Source organism: Myotis brandtii, unplaced genomic scaffold, assembly GCF_000412655.1.
Source record: "Myotis brandtii unplaced genomic scaffold, ASM41265v1 scaffold550, whole genome shotgun sequence".
NCBI lineage: Eukaryota > Metazoa > Chordata > Mammalia > Chiroptera > Vespertilionidae > Myotis > Myotis brandtii.
The window spans coordinates 1,219,799-1,246,786 of NW_005370043.1; the positions used below are offsets into that span (position 1 = coordinate 1,219,799).

A 26,988-nucleotide genomic window follows, 5' to 3' on the forward strand; every position below is an offset into this window, starting at 1 on the left:
CTGAGATGGGGAAATGAAAAGAAAAAGAGAAGCAAAGCTTTTTTTCTATTTGTTTGTTTCTATTAGGTCCACATCAGGATTCAAATGCTTTTTGGGCATCCAAGTTGTGACCCTGTCAAGGAGGCCTTTGGATAGATGGATCTGCATTTCTGGGGAGTGATCAAAGCTGGGAATGTAGATTTAGAAGTCACTTATAAGGTAAGACCGAATTAAAGCATGAAACTTACTTTTATTTTTAAAAAAGACCCATAGTTGGAGAAAGGAAAATAGTTACTAATGATAAACTCAAGCTAAACAAACCAGGGTCATTGTCAGTTTCAAGGTAAATATTTCCCATAAATGTCACTATGGTGAGAGGTAATCAAGCCACTGAGTCTAGCATGTGTTCACAGACAGATAGCATGCATAATAAAATAAATTATCCTTCTACCAGATCCTAAGTACTATGTTCAGTTTCAATCACTGTAGAAAACTGACTGAAAATCAATGTGATTAAAGGTAAAAAGCAGGTTGTTCTAGAAACAGGTTGTATGACTTGAAGATAGCTTAGGGAAGAGAATAATAGAGCTAAATAAATTACCATTGCCTTATAACATTTTTAGTAGAAATCTTCCAAATAGTTAAACCAGGGGTCCTCAAACTTTTTAAACAGGGGGCCAGTTCACTGTCCCTCAGACCATTGGAGGGCCGGACTGTAGTTTAAAAAAAACCTATGAACAAATTCCTATGCACACAGCGGTGGCAAAAACACCCGGCAGGCTGGATAAAATGTTTTCACGGGCCGCATGTGGCCCGCGGGCCGTAGTTTGAGGACCCCCGAGTTAAACAAACAAAAACAATCATATCTGTTGACTATTGAAAATGCATAATGTCTTTGAATAAAACTTGAAAAAATATAGTTAAATGCATAAAAATATTGATTAAGAATACAGTTGGAATAAGGGAGAAAAGATATCCATTCTCATAATTCTTCTAAAGATCAGAGTCAAATATTTGTATACAAGAATATAAGCTCCCCCAAATTTTGTTTTGTTCATTGGTATATCCCAACACTTACACTAATGGTGGATAAATAGTATATGCTCAATGAATATGTGAGAAATAAATGAAAAATGTATATGTCTTAAACTGCATATCTGATTATTCTCCAGAACTTGTAAAGGCAAAGAAATATCTTGAGGTCCTTTCCAACTGTGGTCCTTTCCCCCAGTCTAATAATCACATGCAATACTGGAGCAAACATTCTGCATAGATCTGTCCAGCAGAACAAGGACTGATGGAGAGAAGTTACAAGCAGGCTCATTATTGCTCAGCACAAAAACAATCTTTCATGAGATGGGAACTCTTTGTCTTGGGTATTGCAAGTTGGTCAGCACTGTGGCACCCTGGTGAAGTAGACAGAGCCTCTTGGATGTCACAGAGATATTTGCTATGCTGGGTTTGTGAAAGTAGACTACATGTCTTCTAAGACCATTCTATGACTTTATGACATAGAGATAACTTCCCCTAAAACAGAACAGCGTCTTCCAGGAACAACCAGAGCCCTCCCCAGAAGTGCCTAGCACAGAAACAGAGTTATAATGGTCATTGCGAATCAATGTCCCTCCCTTCCATGAGATGTATTGTTCGATTTTATTTTATTGCAATGCATGAGGTGCTGGCATTTTAGCCACTGGGAAGGTCTTCAGAATAGCAGATGCCTTTCACTTCGCAAAGACACATATTCGGTGAAACTATTGTTTTCCTGTGAATGTTTCTCTGAACAAAAAGCTGATGCTCACAACCATTTATAGAAGAACAAAGGAACAAAAAAGGCTAGGTGATGTTTCACTTTCAGTTTCCAAGAACAACCCATTGAAAGGAGACACTGACAGCTAAGGGAACGATAGGATCCCAGTCTACCTGCCGATTAGTAGTTCTGTCTATTGTGAGTTTTCATTAGAGCACTGAAGCCACGGGACTCCATTGTTCACTTCCCTCTAATGCTTCTAACATACAAAGGTAATGCTGGATGGAAGGCTAACTTGAAATACCACTTAGGTTTTGAATGTACATCCAAATGTACCTGGTCACAAGTAGATGGGTTCATTTGTATGCTGTTTTGTCTTCATGCATATCTAGCTCCCTATCATTTCAATTTATGGGAAACAGCATGCCTTGTTAACTTAGCTAAAGTTTCTCCCATTTTTCAATTATGACACCAATTTTCTCTAAAAGGCAATGTAGCTATTATTAAATTCGAGAGCCATAATACCTTTGTGTGAGAGTGGGTAGGCTGGTGTCTTTTTCCTATGCAAATATAAATACAGCTGTATATAAAATGACATCAGTCTGAGACATACAAGAGAAAATAACAATGAACTAATTACTTAACCTTTCTTCCACTAAAAGTGAGCTGTGTGTTTATCTTGAAGGTTGTGACTTAATTAGAAACTACTGGTAATGAAGAAAATGAGTTGGAGTTTCTCAAGCTTGCAATTCATAAGCGGGCGACAAAAATCAGTCAAGAATTTCTTAAGGAAACATTGATGATAATGATATGGTCAAGCCCTTATAAAACATTCACTTAGCATTTGAAACAGAAGTTCAAAGGAGAATTCCTGAATGAGTTATTTGTGGTTGTTTTCTAAAACAGTAGCTGGCATTTAACAACTGCAGGCATGCTTTCAGAAAGACATGCATAGATAAGCAAGTAAGCAGAAATCATGGGTGATGTCCAAGTTCAGGGAAACATTGGTAGCATTTATGACAAATGACAGGGTCAATGTCCTTTATATGGAGAAAATCCTATCTCAAAAGCTTATTTTGAAAAATCATTTTTTATCCTGTGTAAGCTGGAGTAGGCGAACAATTGGAGAGTGGTATTATCATTATTATTATTATAAGAGGTAATTCAATGGGAATGCCGTTTATTTTTATTGAGCTTTATAAATATTTTTCACCTAACAGAAGAGATACATCATGGAACAAAAGAAAACTCAAACTTAGTATTGATGACTTTGAAAGGCATGATTTGATCCTACTTACATATCCCTGAGTGAATATTAAATAATTTTCCCAACTTAAGATGGTTTCTTTCCAGAAATTTCCAGACAAGTGCTCCATCTGAAAGTGATCAGGTCCCTGGAGAGAAACTGTTGCAGAACAGACTGCAGGGTCAGATGTGAGGATGCTAAGATTCGACAAAGCCAGAACTCTGTCTAGGTCCTCTGCTCCTTACTCTTCTTTCAGGCCAAATATACTCTCCTCTTCTATCACCAAAAGGAAACAAGGGTAACACCGCCACAAACTTCTCATTCCCTTAAAACAAGAAAATGTTTGTGCAAAAGGCTCTACAAACCCACCATTAAGTAAATCCTAGGTTTCTACTATAATGATGGAGAAGAGCAGGAGGGTGCTGCTCAAGTGTAAGATGGGGTTGCCACCCTCTTCTCCTAGGACTTAAGTGGGCGAAATCTGTCCAACTATATCTGTCCAGGGAGCACTTATCAATTCTCTAACTGAGATTTAGATGCAGGTTCTTAAAACATCATAATAGGGGCTGAGAAACATTGCTTTTATTGGTTAACAAACAAACAAACAAACAAACTTGTTTTAATAGTCAAGCTGTTGTCTTTGAGAGTACAAGTCCTACTCAGCCAAAATAGAGAGAGCTCTTCCTTCCAAAGGAGAGATAGGTCTTCATAGTGGGAGGAATTACCTACAGGTTCAACATGGAACCCCTTAAACTGGCATTTAAGCTCTTCATAGTCCTATCCAACCTTACTTACTTACTTACTTACTTACATTCTTGGTTCCTACCAAATAGAGTCTTCTGAACACTCCCAACATTTTCTGAATTCCTGGTTTTGGTCAAGTTTTCTCTTCCTTTAACTTGCCTCCCATCATTCTTCCTCCTCCCAACATCCTTTTATCAAGGATCAACCCTCATGCCACCTGCTTCATGAAATCCCCTTTCATATCAGACTCCTTCAGGATTCCAGCAATATATTCTTCCAAGACCCTTCAGCAGGCATTGCTTTGATTTGTGATGATATGTGCACTATCAACACTCTTTGACTATCATCTTCCAGAAGGCATGGCCATGTGACAAGCCTCTGTGTACTCATTAAAGTATCTGGAAATTAGTGATTAAAACCCAGCTTAGTGCTGCCAGTACTAACTGTGTAGCCTTGGGCAAGGTATTTAATATGTCTGCATTTCTATGCCACTATAAATATGTGATAAAAAGAGTACCCAATACATAGGGTTGTTTCCAGAAGTAACTCAGATAATTCATGTAAAGGTTTAGGACAGAGTCGGGATTGTAATAATCCTTCAGTAATTGCTGACTATCATTAAAACCACCTATTTCCACTCCTCTGATACTACCCAAAAAGTATATGATCAGCAGTAAAAGGATGATAAACAATTACACTGGGAACTTTTACAAGCTCATTCTTGAGTTGGTAGAGCACTTTCTTTGCAAATGGCTCCATGTATCAGTTTAAAATGTATTGTTACAATCTCTCTGTAAGAAGATATAGTGGTAGGTGTAATCATTTTACTTCATGCTGGGCTGAGCGCTAAGAAACTGATAATATTTCTCCATTTTGACTTACAAAAATGGCAATTTCATATGGTTTAACTTAATAAATGGCTAGATGGAGAGAAACCTTCGCAAGCCCTTGCCAAGGTGGCTAACGCTTGGATTTGGCACCTAGGGATCCTATACCATTTCCTAATTACAATCTGATACTTTTCAGAAAAAGTCTCTAAAAACTCTTACTCCACAAATCATGGGCCTGGTATTTAAGCCAGAGTCCAACTTCCAGCCCATAGGTAATCTGATCCCAACTGCACTCTAGACAACATACTCTCTACCACCAAATATTCACGCTCATATATTCACTTGGCTGCACTTGAAAGTCTTTCTCTTCAGGATATAAACACGTATGAAACTTATCCAACCGCTTCCCCAAACAAAAGCAAACAACAGTAGCATCATTATTACTAGTAAAACCATCAACATAATAATATATCCTCACTCAGCTATTTGTCCTCACTGTGTATGTATCTCAACTTCCATAATGTACTTTCTTGAAAAGAATTATCTACACTCTGTTACCCCACTGCTTATCATTCATTCATTCATTCATAAATCTATTGCGATCTACCTTTTAACCCCACCTCTCTTGAATGTACTCTGACAAAGATCACCAATGATATCTTATATTCCTTAATCCTAGATATTTTTTTATTCCATAACTGATATATCTGATTATAAAACTTGGGGCTATTGATCACCTCTTCTTTCAGCATTTAAGAAAATATTTCTCCTGGGTTTTTATCTTTTTGGCTATTTCTTCTTAGTCTGTTCTATAATTTCTTTTTCCGCTCTATATGTTAGTGTTCAACAGTGTTCCATAGGAGTCCTTGGTTTCTCCTTGTTGTACCCACTCTCCCGAGAAACTGACCTCACCTCCATGGCTTTACCTACCAACTAATGGCTAAATAACTCCAAATCTAGAGTGTCAGCCCAGACCTCTGGCCTGATTTTCAGATGCGTACATCTGACAGCTAATGATCATCTCTGCTTGAATATTTATAGACATCTCAAACTCAAATTATCTAGAGCTGAACTTAGTATTTGCTACATGCACTAACATTCTTCTTGAAGCAATTTCCATCTCACATATTTTGGATTCTTAACTTTGTCTGTTTGAACTCAGAAGTCATTCCTGCTCTTTTTTGCCTTTTCTGAGCACCTATTCCTACCATCTCACTATATATCATATTTCCCCAACTAAATTAACTGTCTTACTACTACTACCTAAGAGTTAGAGGATGTAATGTATATTAAATGGATGGATGGATGGATGGATGGATGGATGGATGGATGGATGGATACATGATTGAGGAAATGGGTGAATGGGCACAAAACCATGCAGAGTAACTTGTCCCAATCCTTCCTGCTCATGAACAGGGTATGGAGCTGTCCTTACCACAAATGCCTGACTGGCAGAGGTGTGTGTTTCATGGCCACGAGGGCGCCACCCCAGTCTAGGAACCAGACATTGTACTCTTCATCAAAGATCTGGAACAACAACAACAACAACAATCATAGCAATACCTTACATTTGCATAGTGCTTCACAGTTTACAAGTTTTTCACATACATTGTTTCTTCTTCTAGCAACCCTATCAGGCAATTTGGCAAGTACTATCACCCCCGTTTAACAGGTGAGGAAATGGGCTTGCAGAGAAAAAACAACTCTCCCTAGACTAAGGAAATGGCTTTCTGATGGCTCTTTCTGTGAGCCAGTGTGCTACAAGAAAAGGAGGCAACACCATGCATGCTCCACTGGATATTCCAAAGGATAATATGACTCAAAAAGCTTCCCCATATTTATTTTAGTAGGTAACTACTCAGTACTCTCTTCATCCTCAACCATGCAGATGTTGGCTAATTTATAAATGGTCTGTGTCGTATAGTGCTGTTTATAATTATCTAGGAAGATAAACTACTTTTCTTTAGAAATCATGATGACTGAGTTCTTAGACTTAGCCACCACCTCCTAGGTTTCCCAGCAAGATAGATAAAGACCTAAATTTGGTGCTTAGGGATCTTTACAATAAATACTCATGGAATCATCTTACTCCTGGGGACCCAAAGTAATTCATATTATTTGATTTATCCACTTTCTATCATCTATTTATCCATCCACTCACTCATTCATTCATTCCATGATCCATCCATCTACATAGGCATTTGCTATGCATCTGCTATAATGCAAGGCTCTTAGTTAAGAGAATGTTTAACCCAATCCCACATATCATAATGCTTCTGGTATATATGACTTTCAAATCTCCAACCTGAAATAGGAAAAAAAATACATCTCTCCAGCAGAAAATCAACCTCCTACTTGAAATCTTCCAGAGAAAAGTGGAACTGAGGAATCCCTTTAACTTTTAAGCACTAATGATGCTCCTTGTAGCCTGGATGGAGAGGTTGGGATGTGAGGTGAGATGTACCAGAAGGGGTAAGGAGGAATAGGCAGATTCAAAAGGGCTATACTCAGAGGAATGGAGCCTCTTATACATTTGGCCCAGGAAACACTATAGGGGGAAAAAAGTGGATTCTCAGGACAAACTTCAATTGGTTTACATTCCCATATTTGAGTTTTAAGGATAGAAAAATGTCCATACTAATAGTGAGTCTTAATGCACAAAGAACATAAGGAAGATTCATTTATATTTCGGATATAAACAAAAACTCTGAACCTGGGAAAGAGGAAAGAATGTCAAAGTAGCGACAGTACAAGGACAGACTGTTGCAGTCACCACTTGGGTGAGTGAGCTATTCCTTGAGTTGGAGGGTCAATGGTTTGTGATTTTGGAGTTTCTATACTAAAAGAGTTTGCATCGCAGCTTTTATCCTCATTGGGCACTTATAATATATTATCTTATATTTTGAAAGTATGTTTTCATTTATGTGTCTGTGTGTTATCCACCTGATTATGGCCTTGTTGTATGCCTTGAACTACTTGTTTGTGTCTAGTCGGTCCTTGGTAAATTTTTTTGGATAGTAGTAGTGGTGACAGTGGTGGCAATGGGGTGGTGGTGATGATGTTGGTGACGGTGATGATAATCTTTACTAAGGGTTTAAAACAGGAACTTATCCAACTAGATTTCATATGGTGACTTCACTATCATTAAGATATTCCTCCTGCCTGGCATGGCTCAGTGTCACCTATGAACCAGGAGATCATGGTTTGATTCCCAATCAGGGCATATGCCTGGGTTGCAGGCTCAATCCCCAGTGTGGGGTGTGCAGGAGGCAGCTTATCAATGATTCTCTCTCATCATTGATGTTTCTATCTCTCTCCCTCTCCCTTCCTCTCTGAAATTAATTTTAAAAATATATTTTAAGAAAAGATATCCTATGCTCTTCTCAATTCCTTCCCAGGTAGAAATCTTCTTACGTTTAAGACTTAGTAAAATGTCAGCTCATCTTATAAAGTCTTTCCCAGTTTCCCCAAGTAGAACAACTCCTTCCTTTTCTTTCTCTATGTGCTAACAATGCCACTGAAACAATCACCCTAAGCTCTAGTTAGTTATGAGCTCATTTCCTCTACGTAATTTTGAGCTCCTTGAGAAAAGGAATCTGAAATATTCAATTGCTTTCTCGGTTTTGTACTTGACACCTAGTTGACATTGCATAAATCTCTGTTGTCTAACAGAGTAGCCGCATGAGACTATTCAAATTTAGATTGATTAAAACAAAATTCAAAATTCAGTTTCTCTATCACACTCACCACATTTCAAGTGCTCAGTAACCACATGGGACAGCACAGATACAGAACATTTCTATCACTGCTGAAGTTATATTGGACAGCACTGCTCCAAATGTTTGTGCAACTGAATTATTTTTTCATGTAGCCATGTATCTATGAAGCTTTTTTATACTCACTTATGGCTAGACCTACACAATACTTACCCACAGACTTCCATGGCTTTGCTGGTTTAATAGTCTATCCCAGTGGTCAGAAAACTCATTAGTCAACAGAGCCAAATATCAACAGTACAACAACTGAAATTTCTTTTGAGAGCCAAATTTTTTAAACTTAAACTATATAGGTAGGTACATTGTTATTAACTTAATTAGGGTACTCCTAAGGCTTAGGAAGAGCAACACTCAAGGGGCCAAAGAGCCGCATGTGGCTCGCGAGCCACAGTTTGCCGACCACTGGTCTATCCCCTTCATCTTGCAGGTAAAGAAACAAACGGAAAGGTGAAGAGACCTCTTTGCCAAGAAGATTTCATGGCACATTAATGATAGAAACATTTTATTGGTTGCATCCCTAGCAATCAGCATAGTACTTCACATCTAGTGACTGTTTCACACATATTGTTGAATAAAAGAATGAAGAAATTGAGAAAATTCCAGTTCCTCCTATTCCCTGCCCAGTGGCTTCCCATTTGATCTATTGGCCATCTAATCTGCTAGCCCAATTGACCAAACTGAACAGCTGTTTCCATTTCTTTGAAACCACAAAGTCTTAATGAACCTGAGAATCTATAGGAAGGTGATAGTTTGGCAGAGATTGCCCAAAATGCTTCTTCCCTGTCCCCAAATCTCCCAGTTACCTGTCTCCACGTGTTGCCCCCATCAGAAGAGATGAACACACTGATATCAGTATATGAGAGCTCCGGGCCAATGTTACCTGAAACATAAGCAGAGTATTTGGAATAGTCAGGCAGTTGACAGATTATGAGGGCTTGGGGTTAGGGGAGAGGGGAACAGTGAGTAAAGGTTTTCCAAGTGATGTTTAGGGTTATTTGTACACTTTCTTTCTTGGTGTCATATCAAAAATCCAACAGGAAGATAAACCCAATATGAGAAAAAAGTAAACAATGTGACAGGAATGAGTCTTTAAATGGTAAAATCTCAAAGGCTGAATACTAATTAGTTTGGATCTCTTGAACTATTCATCCTGTACACCAAGCATGTCAACCTTGCGGCCGGCGGGCTGCATGCCTAACTGCGAGTTTGACATGCTTGCTGTACACTAATAATTTCTTAAAAATTGATCTCAACAGGTATTCCATAAAGGTGGCAAAGAGTGGAAGAGTAGACATGCATGAAGAAGCTGGGATGAGGACACTTTCTCTCTCTCTCTCTCTCTCTCTCTCTCTCTCTCTCTCTCTCTCCCTCTTGCGCGTGCTTGTGTGTGTGTGTGTGTGTGTGTGTGTGTGTGTATCCATATGTGTGTCTGTATATGTATTTTCTACTTTAACTTGACAATATGTCTCTTGGAGTTCCAGGCAGCTGAGTAACTCAATAGTATAGATGATGCAACCTAAATTATAGAGTTTTCAGAATAAGACAACTATACTTAGCAGACCATGACCATCAAGCATGGCGGGTAAAGCAGTCACCTGGTTTATGCCTAGACTGGCCACACTTCTGCCTCTATCCCTTCTTTCTTTGTCTTTCACCTTCTTTTTCTTCTTCTTGTACTTCATCACCTTGTGGTTATATTTATTATAACAGAAAGTGATCGTGATGTTCTAGTATATTTGTATTTTCCAAGTGTCCCCAATGAACACCCCATCCTCCACAGAGCTTAAAACAGTGTTCCAAATGTAGTAGTTAGTTGCTCAATATTAATTGTGGAATGAATGAATGAATGAATGAATGAGTAGAAACATGATTGAATTGTGTTCCAAGGCGGATGTGCATTTGGGGAGGTATTGAAAACCAGGAAAGTACCCTAAACATGTAAGAATTTATCATTTTGACTGATGTTTTTTCTTTTAAAAAAGCAGGAAGGGAATGTTGGCTCCCACACATCTGTAGCCTAAATAAGAACACAATAAAAATGCAATAATGAAAATGTTAATTGAGTTCCTGGCATTTAATGTTTCAAAATAAGAAATTAAAGTCAGACTCCAGCTTGTCAAGCTCCCATCAGCGTCAGGAGCACACAGCTATACTAGTTGTTTTGACTTTCAGGCTTCCAAAAATAACCCTAGGGCTCAGGGCTAAGGCAGGAGGTGCAAGTGTAATGGGGGAGGGGGGCATGGCAGGCAGCTCTGGGGATATCTATCCTGAATTTGGAATCCCATTCTACAGATACAGGTTTTGGAAGATACAGATAAAGATAAGAAGGATGGGGCAGAGAATGGGTTGCGTGGTGATGGTTGCCTAGACCATAGTACTAATAGGATTCTGAAGCCATATTTGATTTAAACAGAATAGAGTGTGGTGATTGGTTAGCAATGTCTTCCAAGGGTGGGTGGGATAGAGGGAGAACGAGGGGAAGAGAGTAGGGGATGGGGGAGAGAAACGGGAGAGGGAGAGAGAGAGAGAGAGAGAGAGAGAGAATTTGAGAGTCAGAATTTACCATCCCTGTCATGGGCTCTTAGGATATGTCTCATCACCTCTTACCTTCTTTCAAAACTGGTTCTACCAACATCCTCAGCCTTTCTTTCAACGCTCAAATAAAATTGATTGTGGAGTCTTTGCAGTGGTGAGAATCCAAGGCTAAAAATAAAGTCGGTTTTTGGAAATATCTTCTGTCAATTGAAAGGAACCCTGAAAGAAATGCTGCTGATCCTAGAGACCAAAAAGTCAATTCCCAGATGGAGGGACACTGAGAGTGTTTCCAGGATGATCTGATATTTGAGCAGGTTCAGTCCCTAAGTGGTCCCATGGGAAATCTCTGACAGGAAGAGTCTGGGTTATGGTGTCAGAGAAGGAAGATTTGAATAATGGGCCTCACTGGTTAAAATGGAAGTGAAAAGGTTACCACAGCGGCCAGCCATTGGCCAGGTTGGAAGGTGTCACTCACTGTTCCCCACTTAAGTGGTGTGACAGGTGTGAGGAAGGAGGTGTGAGATGGAGAACAGGGAGCTTCTCTCACCAATAGCATAGCTGCCAAATCATGGAGGTCTGCCACGTACATTTTGGCAGCTCTAAATAACTTGTTTACTCCCCAGTTCCTTCAGGCTTACATTTTTCTATTCCTGAAAAACTTGGGACAGAAAGGTGAAAGATAGAAAGAGAGACAGAGAGTGAGTGAGAGAGAGAGAGAGAGAGAGCGTAGATTTTGGAGTCTCTGGAGTTAGAGATGCTTCTCTCACCATCATGGATGCCTCCCCAGAGCAATTTAGGGCTCAGAGGAGGAGGAAGTAGAGTTTACAATCCACTGCAGTGAGGGAAAGTGCCTCCTCGGAGGGACAACACCAGGGTTTGAACATTCAGAGTTTATAGGAGGCATGGCAGGAAGCCCCATTAGTTGTGGAGCTGATAGGTGAAGGGCTCCGGCTAGGTCTGGCTGAATGGTTACTTGACAGACTAGTCTTGGAGCCAGAGGGAATGTGGGCGTGGGCATGACACTTCTTCCCCCTTGTCCTCCCTCTCTTCAGTGGTAATTGAGAAGAGTAATAGCCTTTTCTACACCATAGGGTCCTTGTGTAACAAACTCCAGGAAAGTACTTTGCACACTGAAAGCCACAGTGAGGATGTGATGTCTTGAGTACTAGTTTGAAACCACAATGGTAAGAACTCTAGCGTTTCTGATTGCTAAAAGCAATTGCCAAACTCTCTAGACTGGAATTCCACTTGTCTTCTGATGGACTCAATAGGAATTAGAGATGAATCCTGGGCATACTTCAGGGCATGCAGCTTCCCTGAGACCACATCTCCATGAGTGATGGGAAGAGGCAGTGAGTAGTCGGAGTGGAGGGGAGAGAACCCCGGGTCACTGACACTTGAAGGCAGGAGAAATGCTTGGATGGAGGAAAGGGACCTGGAGAGACAGGTTCCATATAGGCCACCGAAGAAAACCTTGGCTAACTTCATAATTATTTTTATAGCAAATAACTTGGCAGGGAGAGTTAGCAAGCAGGGTAAGGAGAAGCTGGATATGAAGAGTCATGTCAGTGATCTAGCTCTGCCTTTATCAAGATCTTGTCAGCTATGTTATATCCCTCCAATATCCCAGGGTCCGGCAAAAAGCCAAGCAAAGTTACAAGAGTTAAAAAGGAAAAAGAAAAATAAGTTAATCAATTCTGATATATATCTATGGATAAAAATAACAATCAAATCTTTAATGTCTGCAGGCTTGCTCATTTATAAAGCCTTAGCATTAGACTAATTTAGAGGCACATGTTGGTCTCAAGTAATAACAACCACCAGTAATGCCACTCACTATGCTGAGCACTTTGCTGGATCTTGTAGACACACTCTTCTATCTCTAATTCTCAAATGCCCTCACAAGATAGAAAACATCCCTGTTTTATAGGTGAGAAATGCAAAGCCCAGGGGTTAAAGAACTAGGCCACGTTCAGAGGCTAACCATGATCAGAGCTCGGCCTGCAAAGCAGGACAACAGGGTTAACAGGTATTATTCATTCATTCCGTGTATACAAAGTGTACGATTACTTCATGGATTCTATGGAAGGAGGTGAGCAAATCATCCTCTTCTGTTGCACCAACAATGGCTTTAACTTCTGGAATATTATTGATGATAATAGGTAACATGTATCCAGGATTCAATATGTCCTAGGCACTGTTCTGAGCACTTTCAATCCAGTGCTTCATTTACTCCTATTCAGTTCTTTTATGGCACTGCTATGATTCCCACTTTGCCAATGAAAACACTCAAGCTCAGGGTAGGGAAGCCACACAGAACAGAGCGTGGCTGCACATTTAAATAACATTAACTTTTATTAGGGATTATAGTTTCCCAGTGTTGCTTCCACTCCTGTCCAAAGCCTCCTGCAAACCTTCAGTGAGACAGAGGGTATAGCAGTCCCGGAGTTGGGAAGGGATACCCCCATGCATTACAGAGCGTGGCCATCACTCCCCAAGCCAGGAGAACGGCAACAGAGCCTTCCTTCATCTCTCACTGTCCTAAGCTCTCTGAGGCCAGTGGTGTTAAATGTGGTGGGTCCCCACCTTATGGGGTTGAGAGAAGTTGACTGAAATGCCAGAAGGAGACACTAGTTGTCAATCTGATTAAAGAGTTTGGGCACTGGTGGAATTTAAAGTTCACACAGTTGGAGGTTTGGGCATTGAAGCCTTGTCTAGGAGAGCAGGAAGTGTAGGGACAGAGCTTCGGGCTGATGGGAAAGAACAGAATGTGCCATCTCAGAAAGTCACTGTGAATTTGTCTGCTTTCATTAGTAAAGAGCTGCCCACCACCAGAGCTCTGGCTCCTAAGATTAGAAGCCTGCCTTGGTTTATGCCATCAATGTATTCCTGAAAAGGTGTATGCAAATCAAAGGCATGCTAATCAGAGCACCTTCCCCCAGAGACTTTCATTTTCATTTCAGAGTTTCTTTATTCTCATTTCTGATTGATGTTCAGAGGACAGTGGTTCTAACAATGCAACCTTAAGTTTTCCTCCCTCTCCCCCAGGCTCTCGCCTAGTGGTTAATCATGTGTAAGCAAACCTTTACATGCACCAGAGACTTTAGGATTAAAAAGTGCTCTGGGGTGAAACCCTTCGTGAAGAAGCCTCCCTGTAAAGGGAGAACTAGCCCAGCTTGCATTGGGTGATCTAGGAACTTCAAAGGCAGCATTTTCTTCAAGTGAGAATTCCCTATTACAAATCATCTCTCTGATCAGTCAGTTTACTTTGAGAGGAACTCTGGCTGCCTGCTAAACACAGGGGACTGCTCTGGGACTGTGTGGATGGCATATTAACATAGAAGTTAGGGGCATGTGGAGTTTTTCTCCTGGGTTATGAGAATGGGCTTGGAGATCCAGGTATCCTGCCTAGTTCCCAGTGAGGAAGATGCCCAGGGAATGTCTTTCTTACCTGTAGCCACCACAAGTCCTGGGGCTGTCGCCTTGCTGGAGATTCTTCCAGAGGAATATGGATTCTCAGGGGTCTGCAAGTGCAGGTGTAAGGAGCAGAAGGGCTAGGAGGGAGAAGAAGGAAAGATATTTATTCCAGGAAGCTCCTGACAGGCACCCCTACCTCACCAGATCTTAGGTTTCCAGTCACAGCAAGGATTGGATTGAGTCACACACTTAGGTTTGGGCAGGAGTCATCTCTACCTGAGATCGGCAATACGTTCACATGAGAAGCTGCCCTGAGAACCTGGCCCCGCTCCCATCACCCTGTATGCTGCCCCCTCTTTTCCTCACCCCCATCCCATTCATCAAGATCCAGTTCATGGTTGGCCTGCTGAAGCCTCCCTGACCACGCCTTGCCCAGGATGGTAATGGCCTTCTCCCATGTCTGATGCTGAGCATCACACTCTGCTCCTCTGAGGGACCCCGCTGGGAAGAGTGGAAAGGGGGAGCTGAGTCAGACAGTCTCAGGTCCTGTGTCTCTTCTTCAAACAGATAATCCCTGTTTCTGCTTTTATGTATTTGGTTCTTGCTTACAATTTCACTGAATTTTACTTCAAAGACTTGAAGCCATTATCTAAAACATATTTTTGTGTTCTTTATTCATTTACTTATTTGCCCCTATTTGGGTATATTTTAAAAGGATTTATAGGGATGCATTATATTTACAAAATATGAAAAAATATGAAAAGGACAAAATTAGGGGAAGTAGAAAATTAGGTTAAGGAAATACCATGAAGCCATGGATAAGGTGTTTGTTTGTTTGTTTGTTTGGGGAGGGTCTTGCTGTGACCAGTTTTTAGAGATAGGTAGGCATTGTCTTTGAACTTCCTAGTACCCCCAAGCAAAAAGAAAAAAATGGAGTTGGACTGATACTACAAAAGGGGAAAGGCCATGGTTGCCCTGGTTACCACTATATCTCCAGTTTTTAAAATAATGTCTACAATATGATTCAGTGGTTAATAAACGTTTTAAATACGTGGAAAAAGGTAACTTTTTTTGCTAAGGAGGAACATAATCATTTCTGGGGCCTTAGGTGAATTCTCACACAGGTCCTCTTTAAGATGGCACTGACGGTTGTGAATATCACTGTTAATTATCTGTCTTCCCTCCCCACCTAGAGTTGTAGCATCTGAGGGCAGAAAATAGCATCCTACACATCCTGCCCTCCATAACTCCTACCCCAGCATCCCATATAGCTGCAACCCTAGGAATGCTGGTAGATTCCTTTCTCCAAGTGGACATAGCAGCCTGATTTTTCCTGGACTTACCTTGACCTCCACCAAACCCTTATCAAACTGTATCATATCAGCTTCAGTTAAAGGCGTGTTGCCTTCACTGAGCTGTTCGGGACCCTGGAACACAGGCACTTTCTCTTCTACATTTCTTCATCTTACTAAGAGTTAGATCATGTGGTATTTTCTCAGTAAAAGCCTCTGATGTTCAACTGAACTTTCCACCCAAGGGGCATGGCAGTCTGAGTGCACAGATCAACACCTGGGTGTCATAGGAAATCCCCGCCCGTCACTGGCCAAGTTCCCAGGGCACCCAGATGGAAACAGCCCCTGGTGCAGCTTCCCCATGGACCTCACATGAGACTGGGTGACTGACCAGCAGGCAGTGTACCGGGCTTCCTCTCAGGTCCACGTCTGGAGCTTGCAGTAGGCGCCAATCCCTGCCCTTGTTGTAAGTGATGTACGTCTTCACCTGCTCATCCACCTTCTTGTTTGCCAGGAATATCCCTTTGATACCTGCTACCTAGGAAAAAGGGTGAGAGATGGAGAACCATGTTGGGCCAAAATGCCTACAGTCTTGGAGGAGCCCAGAGAGAAGTCCCAGCATTTTCTATGGGACGCTGGACTTACAAAAGATGACAGGAAGAACACAGTGAGACATGCCATACGCCATGTGGCCTCGAAAGAAGTTTAAGTTCATCTCCGCACCCTCCACCCGCCAACCCACATGTCCTATTCCCCTCTTACCCACCTGCTTTTCCCCACTTTACATGTCTCTGCACTTTGTCCCCTAGGGCCCGATCCCTAACTTTTTGCATTCCCACCAAGGTGGAAGCTCTTGATAACAACTGCAGGAGTTACCCGCCTCCTGCTGGGGGGGCGGGGGGGAGGCGGCAGAGGGGAGAGCTGGTAAACAGGTTTTAAAGGCATCCGGCATACTCCTTAATGATGAAAGTTGAGGTATCCCAATTAGTAGTGAGGTAGATATGCTTTGGAGAGATGACCCAGTGTGGCCACCTGGAACTTATCCCTGGCTGCGCCACTAGCTCAGTGTGTGACTATAGATAACCCTCATATCATCTTCAGGTTTGAGCCAGCGGTCACTTTGAAACAGGCAGAATCTGCCCTGCTCTTCCTGTTTTCTCCCGGTTGGCTGGCATGGATACATGAGGTAATGCAGAGCCCTCTTGCCAGAACTGCCAATTATTGGAGTTGCGCACCCATAATATTTTGAAAGAAGAGCAGCACGAGAAAACACGGAGCTAGAGGATTAAAAGAGATTTATGATTTAGAAGGGTCATAGAGTAAGGACAGATTCACTCAAACTTTTATTCCTACTGTGTCTATTATGTTCTGGGCAATGAGGACAGCTATTTATACTGACAACATCCTATGCAAAAAAAAAGATTATCTTAACTTCCCTTCCAATCCCAGCATGTTCCAAAGCTAAAAGATAATTCAAAGAGCTTAAGTATATATAAACAAAAGGTTTAATGGCAGGTTTTCTGGGTAATAGAGTCTCAAAATGTTAATTGTATGTATCCCCCATTATTTTTTTAAAATATATTTTATTGATTTTTTTTTACAGAGAGGAAGGGAGAGAGATAGAGAGTTAGAAACATCGATGAGAGAGAAACATCGATCAGCTGCCCCCTGCACATCTCCTACTGGAGATGTGCCCGCAACCAAGGTACATGCCCTTGACCGGAATCAAACCTGGGACCTTTCAGTCCGCAGGCCGACGCTCTATCCACTGAGCCAAACCGGTTTCGGCCCATTATTTAAGAATTATGGTGAACAGATTTATTGCAGATCTGAGAGAACGCCAGTGGGAAAGAATTGCACAAAAGTGGAATTCTTTTTTTTTAATGGCATAATTTATTTGATGAAATAAGAAGTCTTTTTATTTGTTTTTAACTTTTTTTAGTAACCTGACTGGCCTTGAAGAGAATGCCAACCCCAATAAAAACAAACCAAAAAATGGACAAAGAATATCAGAAGGAGAACAGAACACCACCAGGGGAATTAATTAGATTCCCAGAGGGTGGGTAAGGAGAGAAGCCAAGCTGGGGGGGAAGGGGCAGTGGTAGCAGGGTTCTGCCCTTCCACAGAGATACCCTCGCTGCTTAAAGTCAGTGCCATTTCAGGAAGGCTGGCATCTTATATGCTCATCCTGGAGCCTGAGGCCCTCAGAACACCTCACTCTTTAAAACCAGCTGCAAAGGTGTTTTTCTTAACCCCGATGGCCAATTGCTCCTCACTAAGAACTTGATCTGAGTTTCTGTAGGATCTTTTGCCTTTTGGTATTTTCTAGGAACCACCAGATAATGATTCTGAAGACTCTCTCCCCCAAGCCAGCCGGCGTCCCTGCAACATGTACATAGCACCCACCTTGCTCTCCACTTCCCAAAAGAGAAAAACAGAGTCAGACTCAGACTCCCAAGACTACTCCTGTGGGGCTCCTGTCAACCCCTCCCCTGCCCCCAGTGGGATGCTTTACAGCAGAAATTATGAGCCATTCAGCCGCCTCTTGTGTTCTTCTGAATGAGCATGTTTGGCAAGTGGAATGGCCACTACCATAATTTCCCACTGAGAGCTATACCACTCGGATGGGTGTTTCCTGTGTTTCCCACACATCCTGAGAGCAAAATCAGGAGAACAGAGACTGAGAAGGTATAGGAAGGGGCTTTCAGAGCTCCAGGGAACCCATCGTAGCTCTGAAGGCCTTCCTCCTGCAGATGCACCTAATGCCACACAACTCTCCCTCTTGTCTGAGGGAACCAGAACACTTCCCCTTTGTATTTGGATTGGTCAAAGCCCTTACATTATTACTGACTACTACTTGGCTCCGTATCACATATAAATGGACTATAGGTTTGGAGGTCACTTTGCTTTTGTGTACCTAAGCCCAACAGATTTCAAAATTTTTTAATGCAAACCAAGAATAAAATACATTTATGTTGCAGCCTAATAGACTCATATATGCATGTATGTGTACGTGTGTAGGTACATATAAATCATGAAACACAACATACCCACACTATACACACTGTAAATGAATTAGATAATGAGATTCACATTTTAACTCATCTCCATCCAAGGAGGTACTTGGCATCTTCCTTAAAATGCTTCTTCCCACTGTTGTTTGAAATCAGAAGCCGGGCTGCTGCTGTTGGCCCCAGCAGTTCAAGGAGAAGGGTACCAGCTGGCGGTGGCCCCAATGAAGAGGGCAGTACAAGGTGTCAGGACTGCATGACCCACTTTGCCTCTGGGAATCAACTTGAATTGGAAAGGGAAACTGACAGTGGCCCCTTGGCAGAGCATTGAGTCCAGGTGGCATGGTCATCTGTCACTCACCGCCTTGGGCCCTCAGGACAAGAAAGCCAGGGCTCTGCTGAGAAAAGCAATTACCATGGTCTGCTTTGGGCTTTCCCTAGAGTCAATCCTGTGGTGAGAATCCTATGAAGGTCAGTTTGGAAAAAATGTCCCTGTGGAGGCTCTAAGCAGCTGCCCATCTGGCCAAAATAGGGTCACCTAAGATCATGATAAAACAGAGGGTGGAAGGCAACCATTATGGACAAGGAAACATCAATAAGATGGGCAAAGAGACCAGAATAGTAAGGATGCCTCAAAGAGTTGCACTGTATCCATCCAACAATTTGTCATGAAGGATATTTTTTCCCATTGTTTTTTTTTTTGTTTTTTTTAGAGAGAGTGGAAGGGAGAGGGAGAACAGAGAGAAAGAAACATCAATGTGGGAGAGACACATCAATTGGTTGCCTCCGGCAAGCGCCCCGACCCTGCCAGGAATCAAGCCTGCTACTGAGGTGCATGCCATTTACCAGAATCGAACCCACAAACCTACAGTCCATGGGCTGAAGCTGTAACCATAGAGCAAACCCAGCTAGGGCAGAACTATTCTATATTTTGACTGTGGTGGTAGTTACACAACTGTACAGCCCTGTCATAACTCACAGAACTGTATACCACAAAGAGTAAATTTTACTGTATGTAAACTATACCTCAGTTAAAAAAATTGATGTGGAAAAAATACATAGTGGGAAGAGCCTGGGCATTCTAGACACATAAACATGAGTTTGTTTAAACATAGTGTGCCACAATTTACTAGCTGTGTGATCTGAGCCATGTTACTAAATTGTCTGTATCTATGTACTCTTATAAGGCACAAGGGGGAATGACACCTACCATCAAGGGATGCTGCAATAGATATATAAGAAAAAGTTAAAAGCTGATTAGGGCTATACGGTACAATACCATAGCCACTGGCTGTTGAGCACTTGAAATGTGGACAGTGGGACCAAGAAACTGATTTATAACTTTATTTACTTTTAACCAATTTGAACACTGATGCCAGATTTAGGTTGGCAAACTTTGAATTATGTTTGGAATAACTTTGGTGTGTGACTTTACTTTTTTCTACTTTAAATTTTAGGAAATGTAAATACTGATCAAGGATTTCTGGTAAAAATTTAGCATGTAAGTTGAGATGTGTAGATTTAGTATGGAAATATATAAAGTATCTCAGCGATTTTTTATATCAAACATATACTAAGATGGTAATATTTTGGATATTTTGATTAAATAAATTATATCATTATAATTAATTTCACCTTACATTTTTATGTGGGTAGTAGAAAATTTAGAAGTGCATGTGTAGCTCACATTATATATTTATTCAACAACACCAGTCTAAGGCATTGCCTGGTATGCTCTTGTTGTTATTATAAGGAGTTACAAGTTGGATGCTTAATATTCAGGAAAAGATTGCAGAAAATCAATCAGACGGACAGCTCAGAGAATGTTTCCATAATATAACTAAGGGTGTTGAAGAGAATATTTGTTTCTTGATTTATCAGTGGAGAACAACTAAGAATAAATATAGTTTATAGTTAGGGATGTGAAAAAATGAGTGTCATAAGAATAATGGTGAGCGCACAAAATGGACTACATTCACGGTCAACAGTAGCCTTGTTTTGGAAGAATGGGCTTGAAGAGATTGATTATTATTTGGCCTTCAATAATTATTTTCTCCCCTGATTATGTAATTACATCTATGACAATATTGTACTTTGAGGCAAAGATTAAAGAGAGAACAAGAAAGAGACTCTGTACAGCAGTAGGCTGCTCCAACAGACCAGAAAACAATAACGCATCTGCCTTATTAGGTTTTAGTGAGTTTAGTGGGCTCGATCCCCATGGGTCACCAAGGTCTCTCAGCACCAAGACCTGCAAGGTGAATTCTCAAATAAGTTCTGGCTTTCTTCGTCCTCTTTCCAGTGTCAGGAAGAGGCTTGAAAGGTCAGTAGTTTTAAGTGGCCATGGTCAGCCCAAGCCACCTCACATCCGTGGTACCTAAAGGCATCTCTGACATTTCAGACAAGGGAATACAGGTACAGTGTCCTGTTACATTATCATATAAAGTTACACACTAACTTGAAATAGGGGACTAAATCATGCATGCAAACATCATCCACTAGGTATGTAGATGTAGGGGAAGAACAGAGAAATACTAGCCCACAGAATTAATTCCCAGGTCTTCCGTCGAGTTTTTTAGTGGTATATTTGCAATCATTATCCCTACTATTCCCCAAGGCCACTCAACATTCTATAAAAATAGACCTGGTTCTCTTCTCATCTGGGACTCCACCAGGCATGTCTTTCTCTCAAGCTCCAACATTCCTCCTTCAAGCCAACTCATTTACAAGTCTCCCCAAATTCCTTGTTAGCATTAACCTTCCTTTATAGTGACCCCACAACATGAGAAATTATAACTTTAATAAAAGTCTTACCCTTTGAAAAAGCATGAATGGACCTGGAGAGCATTATATTGGTGAAATAAGTCAGTCAGAGAAAGACAAGTGCCATGTGATTTCATTCACATGTGGAATCTAATTAACAAAATGAACTAACATACAAAATAGAGACAGACTCAAAGATAGAAGGGAGGCTAACAGCTGTTGGAGGTGGGGGACTGGATAGTGGTAGAGTGGAGGGATTAAGCAAAAAAGAAAAACAAAAGACAGAGAAAAACCTCATGAACACAGACAACAGTGTGGTGATTGCCAGGGGGGAGAGAGGAAGGAATTGAGGGAGGGTATAGGGGGATAAATGGTGATGGAAGGAGACTTGACTTGGAATGGTGAACACACAAGACAGTGTACAAATGATGTGTTGTGGAATTGTGAGTCTGAAATTGATATAATTTTATTAACTAGTGTCATCCCAATAATTTCAATAAAAAGGAAAAAAAAATAAAAAGAGCAACAAAAAACGTTAGACTGTGATCACTAACTATCCTAATACATGTCTTCCCAGTAGATTGTCAGTTTCATGTACCAGCCTCATCTCATCAAACAGAGTACACACCATGAAAGTGTGTTAATTTAGCTGAATTGAATGTGAAAGTTTACCAGTCTTCCCAGGTGCATTACTCAAGGGCATTCACAGTCCAGAAAATAACAATCTCAGTTTCTATGAGAAGCTCCAGTGAAGAAGGTTAAAGTCTAATAACCCCTAGAGACCAATTAAATTGAGCTTTGTCTCCAAATCACAGGATGTATCTCCAGGTGCAAAACAGCATCGCCCTCTAAAAACCTTCAGTATGTTGTTCATTGTCTAGATGGTGTCAGGATCCATTTTATTCCCTTGGTACTAAATTCCTTCTAGAATCCTAACTCCAATTATTCATCCAACACTCATTCTTGTACCAGACAAGCATCACTTCTATTCAGTAAGACTGGTTAGCTGATAATCTTATACATCTATACCCTCTATCCAATTCTTGGCTCATACCTTTCACTTCTTCACTTCTTTCTCATCAGGAAAGACATCTGATAATGATAGGTAATGCTGAGAAAAGGAACTGGGCATGTACAGCTCATCCCCACATCCGCTCTTTTGGGGATCTACCTGCAAAGATCAGACCTTCTGTACCTCAGGGTGATGGTGTTATAGAAACAGGTTTCCACAGGAGATCTTTTAATTTACAATTTCTGCCTGTTACTGGATGGATAGGTGCAGTTCTAGAGCACAGTGTTAGCAAGCCCACTTCCTCCTACCTAACTTTTCAATGTTAGGTGATGTTTGATCTCCATTTGTCTCATCCTCTGTCACTGTCTCAATTGGTTCCAATCTCGGGCAGGTAAAAAGGGAGATTGTTTGATGACCTCTGCAAAGCCCAACAAACTAGATTTCAACCTCCATGATGGTAACAGCCATCATCTTTCCTATCTCACTCGTGGATTTGCACACAAAGTGGGGGCACAATAAAACCTGATAAAATTGAATGGGGAACCAGCTCAACAGTTCTGGTGTTAAAGAAGCTGCCTTGCTTGATACATCATGTTTCTCTGTAGATGCAATGACTCCATGCATTCCCTCCCCACAATGAGACCAAAAATGCAAGACTGACTTCAGCGAGAAGAAAACAAATTACATGGATCTAGGTACATTCTTCATTTTGATTCATGTTCCACTTCAGATGAGAGTGTCTCGCTGTTCTAAATGACCAAGGAGCTTTCAGGCTCCCATAGGAAAGAAACAGCACAGTCACAGATTCACTCACCATTATCAATAGGGTCAGAGACCCAGGGATTTCTCAACTGAAATGCCATCTGCAGCAATGTCTACGCTCCTCTTGGTTCTGGCCACAGGAGCATGGATAATTCTCTTATCTTTATAGCCTCACTTGTGCAAACAGGAACTTGTTGGAGTGGCCTCAGTACTGCGAACATCCATCTAAACCTTCCCACAAGCCGGGACTTATTGCCCAATAACAAAGGTATGTTTCTTCTTCCTGGTCTGAGTATAGGCATAGAAATGGAAGCTTCCCAAACCATATATACTCTGTAGTCATCTTTACAAGTTTTTGTAACTCTAGGAAGTTATCTGGGCCATTTTTCCAAATAAACCTTATTCTTAAAAGAATTATTTTAGCATTTCAACTACCTCTTTAAGAAACCAGGATATTTCTACTGATTTTGTTTTATAATCAATGCCATTCACTTCTCTCCTTTTTAAGATGCACTTCCATTCACCCCATTTGTTTGTGTAATCCTCCTTCTACTCTGATAAAAGAATTGGAAACTTCTATGTTACCATCACTTCCAGTGACCGAGCAGCCAACTTACATACCAGTGCAGAGATGCTGGTTCTTTGGCAGAAGAGAAGCAGAAGCCCATGCACTGACCCCTCTGTTCTGAAAGCCTCTACCAGTCCTCAAAGCAAACACCTCACATGGGAGCAGCTCATCCAGACCATCTGAGCCTACCACCCACATACACAACTTGACCTTTCATGAATAGATGACCTCACCAGCTCAGGTATGTGGGTTTGACCCCCAAGTCACTGGTGAATGTTGGATACTCAGACACACTTTCTTTGCTCAAATCAATGCATCATACCGAGGTGGTCAATCAACTACCTTCACTGTGGCCAGGACTGTCAAAGGACACACTCGTCACTAGAGGTTTAAAAAAGCACTACATCATTAGGGTCACTGAAACAATTAGTTGTTTAATCTAGTTCCTGTATGGAGTCACTTGGTTTCCTAGATAAATTATTCTTTAACTAGTGATGACATTTATAAAAAACAATACAAGCGTACACTCAGTAAAAGTAATCATATATTAAAACGAGAAAAAACTCAATGTAAGTCAAGGCCAATTCTTCATGCATAGATGTTGGCATTTGGTGGCATTTTAGGGGAACCTTCACATCCATCACTGATGTTTGCTTTTCGTTTCCTATAAAATTTGTCCATAAAACTTTTAAAAGCAATACAGCTGATGTTTGATCTCCACAAAGTTAAAATATTTTGATTTTATAAATAATCTAAAGCATACAAATAATATTGTTTCCTCCACCCAGAGTTCATAAGAAGAAGCATAGAGTTGAAAAATTTACTTGAGATCACATAGACCAAATACCCTTTTTTCTGACTTGTAATTATGCTCATACCTACAAGAATGTTGACTTTAGATACATTTATTGAACCCCCACACTAGATGCTTCACAAACATTACCTCTCATTCTCACAATAATCATGAGATAAATATTTTTTCTTCATTTTACAGGTGAGGGAATTGAGGCACAGAGAAGTGAAGACCCTTCCCAAGTCACACAATTGCTAAGTGGTACAGCTGAGATCTCACCCAGGGCTATCTGACCCACTTGCTTGTGTTTATACCATTAAAATTCATGAAAAAGGGAGGCAGACCCAGGTGTGGGATAATCTTGGCTACATACCTCATACAATTCAATAATGATGTTTCCCATTAGACCTCGGCTGCTCTTAATGTTCTCCATGGCCAGGGTGAAGTAAATCCCACGCGTGTCTGAGATATAGAGGTTGTATGTGTCATTCTGGTTCCATTCTTGAACTGCAGCAAACACTTGGTTCTCATCGGTACTGATGATGTGCATGTCCTGTAAGAAGATGGAAGGCCTGTAAGGCAGCAGATCTCATATCTCCCTGCCCACTGGGACCCAGAATAATTACTATGACTTACAAAATGGTTGAGAAAAAGCTTGATTTATAGGCAATGTTAAACAATTCTGTGTCGGACCAAGGCTATAAATTATGAGCTTCATGACTTCTGTTCCTTGCTAAGTGACAGCAAGATGGGCATAAGGGGCTTTGGTGGGTATCATTTTCTATGGCTTCAAGGGATTCATCCACTTTCATTTTTTTGTTTTTATATCTGAAAGGTAGTGTTGGTGCTAACAGAGACAAAAAGCCTTGCAAGAAAAAACTCACACATGCCAGAAGACAGGCCTATCCCTTCTTTAGATCTCCATTGATGTTTTCAAACATTTTGGTGTAATGGTTTTCACACCTTTCTTTGGAATCTTCAGAGACATGGGGATTGCAGGAAGAGTGGCAGGGAGACATGGCCAATGGGTGGGACTCTGGACTTCCAACCCTGTTTCAACCAGAGCAGAACCACTCAAATCTGCTTTATACTAAAGTTCTGTGTAATATTCTAGGAATAAAAGGTGAAGGGGGTTCTGCTGTTAATAAAATAATGTTTGAAAATCATTGATATGGAGGAAAAGATACTCAACGTGAAATTTAGTGTTCTCAGTCATAATATAAGCTCTGCTACAGAACTGATGAATATGTCAGTCTCCAAGAGCTTCAATTTTCTTACCAAAAAGTGAAGAGGCTGGGCTACCAATAAAAAGAGCTAACAATTGGCAGTGTTCTAAGTTAACTTAATGTATTATTTCAGTTACAAATCCAAATAAGTCTATAATGGATGTAGTGTAATTATTCCCATCTTATTGAGGACTAAACTAAGGAAATAGAGGTTTGCAAATGTACTTCATATTGAATAGCTAGTAAGTGACAGAACCATGTTTTGAATCTCAGTGGTATGACTCTAAGCTAATTGTTAGCTTCTGACCATTTGGATATATAGCCTCTAGATTAGAAGTTGCAAACCAAGGATCCATACAGTAACTATAAATCACGAGGGTTTGACCCTCGTCTATTGGTTTGACCACAGTCTATTTGCAATACTTGAAAATGTAGTCTTTTAGGTGGAGTCATAGGAGTCTCAGTCCCATGTATCTAACTTTTCTTATGATCTGCTACTTTCTGGTCGCTGAAGTTACTTTTGTTTGCATTACTGGAGTGGGTCACTTCTAAAATCAAATCGATGAGTGCAGAATCCAAAGCAGTTTATAAAAGCCAGTTTGCATATGTGTCTAGGCGCTGTACAAAGAGTATCATAAACTCAAGCCCTTAATTAAGGAACTCACACTGTCAAGAGGCAATGTTGACAAGGATAAACATTTGAAAACTGGGAGCAGTTAAAGAATGCATAACTATACAGATGTATATGGTAACAAGTAATAACATCCCGAGAAAGCAGGAGAGGCGCCCTTGTCACCATGGGGGAAAGCATTGGTACAAGCAATTGCAGTTGACAGGAAGTAGATAATCAGGCTGAATCTACCTCTTACCTTATTTGGCCAACCTTTCCCAGAAGTGGTTTCAACAATAAAGGGAGGCAGCACTGTCTAGAATGTCAGAACCATGGAGAGCTCCATCGAGATGATTTCAAAAGGAGCAGGCTCATTTGATTTGGATGATTTCAGAAGGAGCAAGCTTATTTGATTTGGACATGTGGGAGGGAGGCAGGGAGAGTGATAAGCAAGTTCTACATCTGTGCGTTGGAGATTCTCTGTCACATCCCGGTCTCTGGCCTTGAATGCCCTAGGTCACCTTGCCTACGACCTTACTTGCTCATTTGTACTTACACACCTTAGAGGTTCCTGCTGAACTGCTTGAAATGTTAATGAGGCTTACTCTTAAAAACCATGTGATGACATCATGTCATGTTGGTGTGGAATGAAAACCAAGAACCCAGTAGGAGGG

General features: G+C 41.0%; 1 protein-coding gene across 1 annotated transcript in view; it reads right to left on the minus strand.

Moving 5' to 3' along the window:
* The window catches only part of SORCS3 (sortilin-related VPS10 domain containing receptor 3), a gene marked incomplete at its 5' end in the record, with an annotated part of 543,035 nt that overhangs the window by 74,892 nt on the left and 441,155 nt on the right, over positions 1 to 26,988 (minus strand). The window contains 5 exons of the mRNA XM_005878303.2: positions 5,985 to 6,076; positions 9,129 to 9,205; positions 14,312 to 14,414; positions 15,961 to 16,107; positions 24,852 to 25,031. Of these exons, the coding sequence (XP_005878365.1) occupies positions 5,985 to 6,076; positions 9,129 to 9,205; positions 14,312 to 14,414; positions 15,961 to 16,107; positions 24,852 to 25,031 (599 nt within the window). The remainder of the gene's footprint in view (positions 1 to 5,984; positions 6,077 to 9,128; positions 9,206 to 14,311; positions 14,415 to 15,960; positions 16,108 to 24,851; positions 25,032 to 26,988) is intronic.